The sequence below is a fragment of the Cebus imitator genome, unplaced genomic scaffold (genome assembly GCF_001604975.1).
Source record: "Cebus imitator isolate Cc_AM_T3 unplaced genomic scaffold, Cebus_imitator-1.0 Scaffold228, whole genome shotgun sequence".
NCBI lineage: Eukaryota > Metazoa > Chordata > Mammalia > Primates > Cebidae > Cebus > Cebus imitator.
In genome coordinates, this window is record NW_016107543.1 from 1213338 (window position 1) to 1219806 (window position 6469).

Sequence of the window (6469 nt, forward strand, 5' to 3'; positions counted from 1 at the left end):
TCTCAAAAAAAAAAAAAAAAAGAAAATTTGCTTAAATCTGGTATAGCTGTTACTATATCTAAACAGAAGGGATGAGAAACCTTTAATTTCTACTTGAAATGACTGCTTTCATTTTTTGCAAAGAGAAAAGGATACATAATTAATATTCAAACAGAGTTAATCTAAAGCCTATTATGGATTATTTTAAAACAAGTTCTTAAAAACAAACAAAAAAGCAAGTTCTATTTCTAGAAAAAGTCCCAAGATTATTCAGTGACTAGATGGTCTCAAAATGTTAATTAGGAATTTGGCCAAGCACAGTGGCTCATGCCTGTAATCCGAGCACTTTGGGAGGCCACGGCGGGCAGATCACCTGAGGTCAGGAGTTCAAGATCGGCCTGGCCAACATGGTGAAACCCCATCTCTACTAAAAATACAAAAATTAGCTGAGCATGGTGGCACGTGCCTGTAATCCCAGCTACTCAGGAGGCTGAGACAGGAGAACTACTTGAACTGGGACCCAGAAGGTGGAGGTTGCAGTGAGTCAAGATCATGCCACTGCACTCCAGCCTGGGGTACAGAGTGAGACTCCCTCTCAAAAAAAAAACAAAAAAGAGAGACACATGCCCATAGGTCTTTCAGGATGACTGCACATATCACAAAAAAAATGGCCTTTTTCATCAACTAAAAACTTACACAAAGAAGCAACAATTTCATGCCTTAAAAATAATTTTCTGTGCTGGGCACTGTGGCTCACACCTGCACACTTGTAATCCCAGCACTTTGGGAGGCCAAGCAGGTGGATCACAGGTCAGGAGTTCCAAAACAGCCTGGCCAACATGATGAAACCCCATGTATACTAAAAATACAAAAACTAGCCAGGCATGGTGGCACATGCCTGTAATCCCAGCTACTCGGAAGACTGAGGCAGGAAAATCACTTGAACCCAGGAGGTGGAGGTCGCAGACCACACCATTGCACTCCAGCCTGGGCAACAGAGTGAGACTCCATCTCAAAAAATAATAATTTTCTGATTTTACTTTTAAAGTGCCAAGATTTCGTGGCTACAGATACCTAAATCATTCTTGCAGAGGCAATCGTAAGTATTAACAGGCACTAGATGAGATTAGCTGGGTTTAAAAATGATCTCTCTCCTATTGACTCATTTATTAGTGCCCTGGAAAGAGATAGCAGTCAAATTCGTAACACCCGGTTTCTAAAGAAACATGTTATAACCTCACATAAGGTAAAAATAATGAAATGCTACCATATCCAAGGGCAAAATTAAGGGGTGGGTGGGTGGGTGTGTGTGTGTGGCCAAATCTATCCCTGTTCCCAATCCAAACTTCTTTTTTATCTTTTTTTTGAGAGGAGTCTTGCTCTGTCGCCCAGGCTGGAGTGCAGTGGTACAATCTCGGCTCACTACAACCTCTGCCTCCCAGGTTCAAGAAATTCTTCTGCCTCAGCCTCCTGAATAGCTGGAAGTACAGGCACCCGCCATGAAGCCCAGCTAATTTTTGTGTTTTTAGTAGAGATGGGGTTTCACCATGTTGGCCAGGCTGGTCTTGAATTCCTGAACTCAGGTGGTCCACCCACCTCGGCCTCCCAAAATGTTGGGATTACAGGCGTGAGCCACCACGCACAGCCACCCCTGATCCAAATTTGAACAAACTCATACAACTTCCCATTCTCTTATACTCTAAAATTAAATGGGTTTACACAACTCCAGTTTTTTCCTGTTGCTGTGCAAGAAAAGCATTGAGAAATGTACCTTAGCTAGTTCTGAAGGGGAAAAAAATTTTGTTTTTTTAAATTTTTATCATTTGAAGCAAATTGAAAAAAAGATTTATTTTTTTGAGAAGGAGTCTCGCTCTGTCACCCAGGTTGGAGTGCAGTGGCGCAATTTCAGCTCACTGCTGCCTCCGCCTCCCAGGTTCAAGCAGTTCTCTCTGCCTCAGCCACCTGAGTAGCCGGATTACAGGCACCTGCCATCATGCCCAGCTAATTTTTGTATTTTCAGTAGTGATGGGGTTCACTATCTTGGCCAGGCTGGTCTTGAACTCCTGACCTTGTGATTCACTGACCTCGGACTCCCAAAGTGCTGGGATTACAGGCATGAGCCACCACATCCAGCCTGGAAAATATCTCATGCATCTAAAAAAATTTAATGTTTTATCTGTATCTCTCTCCAAATCTTATTTTCCATGAAGTTTTTATTTCTCTCCTAACTCTCTTAGTAAGAGCACCAACTGGGCTTCCATGAGATACAGATCATTATGAGCTTAGCACCATTCAGTTATGCATATTCAGAACTTTTCAGTTATCTGAATTCTTTCCTGACATTTTTAGTAAAGGAAGATAAAAAACAAACTTGAGCGGAAACCATGCCAACTGGAAGGTGCACATTTATTTTACTAGATCTACCTATCTATATACCACTTTAAAACCATACATCAAATTTAAACATTCTCTACCTGCAACAAAGAAAGCCTTGTTGCTTTATATGCTTGGCTAAAGTACTTCTATTTTTCTCCACAGTTAAAGAAATTAAATAATCACTCTTTCATTTACCAATTTTTTAAAAGCTGACAATCACTCAAGTCCATTTAAAGAATGTTCTTGCAGCAGTCTAATCTAATTTACAATCAATTGAACTTAAGTACACCTTGGGAATAGTATGTTCAACTGCTACTACTTTGACTTTGTATGGACAAGATAGTTTAAGAAAAATTCATAAATGTTATGAGGACTTAAAATGAAACTTGTTTCTTTTCAGCATAATGTAAAGGAGAAAGGAAATCAAAATATAAAAGGTAAGTTAAAAGATCAAATTTGTAAATTATTTTATATCAAAGAAGTCTCCAAATAACCAATAAACCATTTTGACAAAGAATGTCAAGGTGAAATCAAAAGTAAAAACATGACCAGGTGTGGTGGTTCATGCCTGTAATCCTAGCAAGTTGAGAGGCTGCAAAGGTCAGATCCCTTGAGCCCAGGAGTTTAAGACCAGCCTGGGCAACACAGTAAGACCCCATATCTACAAAAAACACACATACAAATATTAGCCAGGCATGATGGTGCATGCCTATAGCATCAGCTGCCTGCAAGGCTGAGGTGGGAGGATGGCTTGAGACCAGGAGACAAAGGTTGTGATAGTTGAGATCAGACCACTGCACCCTAGCCTGGGTGACAGAGCGAGACTGTCTCAAAAAAAAAAAAAAAAGTAAAAAGCAATTCAGCTCCAATACTGATATACTTGTATGAGTTTATGCCAAACTTGGTATCCTTTATAGCCGGGCATGGTGGCTCACGCCTGTAATCCCAGCACTTTGGGAGGCTGAGGCGGGCAGATCACCTGAGGTCAGGAGTTCAAGACCAGCCTGACCAACATGGTAAAACCCCATCTTAAAAAAAAAAAAAGCAGCTTATATGGGAATAAGATTTCCTGTCAAAATGGACAACTTTCATATTAAAATTATAAGGTCCAAAATAATTCTCATTTTATAGACACTAACAGAGATCCACATTCTATACCACGTTTCTTTTTAACATATTCTTCCCCTATAACTAACTCTATTTTCTAGCTTCTAATCTTCATATTGTCTCATAAAGCAAATGTTTTTCTCCCAATTATGAGTATGACTTATCTCAATTTTAAACTCTAATACAAGAAAAAAAAATCTTTAACAAAAACACATATAAACTAAGCCCCTTTGATGAGTCTTTCCTGTTCAAAGTACTTAATTTTTAAAATAACTCATCAGCTTTATTATGCATATTATATTCATTTTACACTTATGAAAATGTGATTTGCCTAGTATCGTAAGTTAATTTTAGAAGTAGAATTTAAACTGTAACATTTGGCTGGGTGTGGTGGCTCATGCCTGTAATCCCAGCACTTTGGGAGGTGGGCAGATCACCTGAGGTCAGCAGTTCAAGACCAGCCTAGCCAACATGGCAAAACCCTGTCTCTACTAAAAATAACAAAAGTTATCTGGGCATGGTGGCAGGTGCCTATAATCCCAGCTGCTTGGGAGGCTGAGGCAGGGAGAATTGCTTAAGCCCAGGAGGTGGAGATTGCAATTAGCTGAGATCATGCCACTGCACTCCAGCCTGGGCGACAGAGCAAGACTCTGTCTCAAAAAGAAAGAAATAAATAAATTTAAAAATAAAATAAATTGTGACATTCACTTTATTTCATAATACAGTTATGTTATACTATTCAATATTTCCCATAAACATTTGCCCTTTTTTATTTTTCTTTTTTTAAGTCAGGGTCTTGCTCTGTTGCACAGGCTGGAGTGGAGTGGCGAGATCATGGCTTACTACAGCCTCAACCACCTGGATTCAATCAATCCTCCCACCTCAGCCTCCCAAGTAGCTGAGACTACAAGCACACACCACTATGCCTGGCTAATGTTTTGGTTGGTTGGTTTGTTTTTGTTTCGCCATGTTGCCCAGGCTGGTCTCAAACTCCTGGGCTCAGGGATCTGCCCGCCTTGGCCTCCCAAAGTGCTGGGATTACAGGCGTGAGCCACCTCACCCAGCTGAATTTACCCATTTCTAAAGTAATAAACAGTGAAGTCTTAACCTGATAATGTCTCTCTCACACGCACACACCCACACACCCCACATACACACATGCAGACAGCAAATTAAAATGGAAAACAGCTCTTACCTTCATCTCCTTCTGGTGCATATGAAGCTGTAATAATGTCAATATCAGCACAATTCATCACAATCTGATTAGTCGCCTGCCTCACCTAAGGGGAAAAGAAAACCAACAATGTCAGAACTAGTCTAGATTAATAATATATACAATTTGGCCAGGTGTGTTGGCACACACCTGTAATCCCAGCACTTTGGGAGGCCAAGATGAGAGGCCTGCTTGAGCCCAGGAGTTTGAGACCAACCTGTGCAAAGGCAAAATCCCGTCTCTACAAAAAATACAAAAATTAGCCAGGTGGTGTGGTGTATGCCTACAGTTCCAGCTACTCAGAAGGCTGAAATGGGAAGACTGCTTGAGCCCAGGAGGTTATAAGCTGTGATTATGCTATTGCACTCCATCCCGAGCAACTGAGCAAGACTCTGTCTCTCTCAAATAATAATGATAACGATAGTAATAACAGACTTGGACTAATATCACAGTCAATTTTTAAAAATCCAGAGTTCACTAAAACCTAGACTAAGAATCTACGCATCAATGGTACAAATATATGAAGTTTTTTGGGTTTTTTTTTTTGAGACGGAGTCTTGCTCTGTCACCAGGCTGGAATGCAGTGGCGCAACCTCAGCTTACTGCAACCTCCGCCTCCTGGGTTCAAGCGATTCTTCCATCTCAGCCTCCTGAGTAGTTGGGACCATAGGCGCAGGACACTATGCCCAGCTAATTTTTGTATTTTTAGTAGAGACGAGGTTTCACCATGTTGGCCAGGATGGTCTCGATCTCTTGACCTCATGATCCACGCACCTTGGCCTCCCAAAGTGCTGGGATTACAGGAGTGAGCCACCGAGCCCAGCGAAGTTTTAATAATCCAAAGCAGCTCATATTTTCCAAATTATATTAAAAACAATAATGAATGTTTAAGTATTTCATATTACTTAACATCTAACCAATGAGCCGAATAAAAAAACTTTTTCTACTTAAACCTTGATTTTAAACTATTAAAGGGCTGGGCACAGTGACTCATGCCTGTAATCCCAACACTCTGGGAGGCTGAGGCAGGAGGATTGCTTGAGGACAAAAATTCAAGACCAACTTGGAAAACATAGTGAGACAAAAAAAATTTAAAACTTAGGTGGGTGTGATGGTACATACCAACAGTCCTAACTACTGGAGAGGCTGAGGGAAGAGGATCCCTTAAGACCAGGAGTTCAAGCAAGGTTACAGTGAGCTATGATTATACCACTGACCTCTGGCCTGAACAACAGAGTGAGACTCTCACAAAAAATAAAAATAGGCTGGGTGAGTGGCTCACGCCTGTAACCCCAGCACCTTGGGAGGCTGAGGCAGGTGGATCACTTGAGGTCAGGAGTTCAAGATCAGCCTGGCCAACATGGTGAAACCCCATCTCTACTAAAAATTTAAAAAAAAAAAAAATTGGTTGGCATGGTGGTACATGCCTATAGTCTCAGCTACTCAGGATGCTGAGGTAGAAGAATTGCTTGAACCCAGGAAGTAAGGTTGCAGTGGGCCAAAATCACACCACTGCACTGCAGCCTGGTCAACAGAGTGAAACTCCATCTCAAAAAAAAAAAAAAAAAAAAAGAACACAAAAGTTAGCCAGGCATTGTGGCATAGGCCTGTAATTCCAGCTACTCAGGGGTGAGGCATGACAACTGCTTGAAACCAGGAGGCAGAGATTGCAGTGAGCTGAAATCACGCCACTGCACTCCAGCCTGGGTGACAAAGTGAGACTCTGTCTCAAAAAATAAATAAATATAAAACTACTTTTAATTTCATAAAAATCTTTTTTTTTTTTTTTAAGAT

General features: G+C 40.9%; 1 protein-coding gene across 1 annotated transcript in view; it reads right to left on the reverse strand.

Moving 5' to 3' along the window:
* NPEPPS (aminopeptidase puromycin sensitive) overlaps positions 1–6469 on the reverse strand; it is a 105111-nt gene that overhangs the window by 79412 nt on the left and 19230 nt on the right. The window contains exon 2 of the mRNA XM_017497067.1: positions 4658–4742. Coding sequence (XP_017352556.1) covers positions 4658–4742 — 85 coding nt within the window. The remainder of the gene's footprint in view (positions 1–4657; positions 4743–6469) is intronic.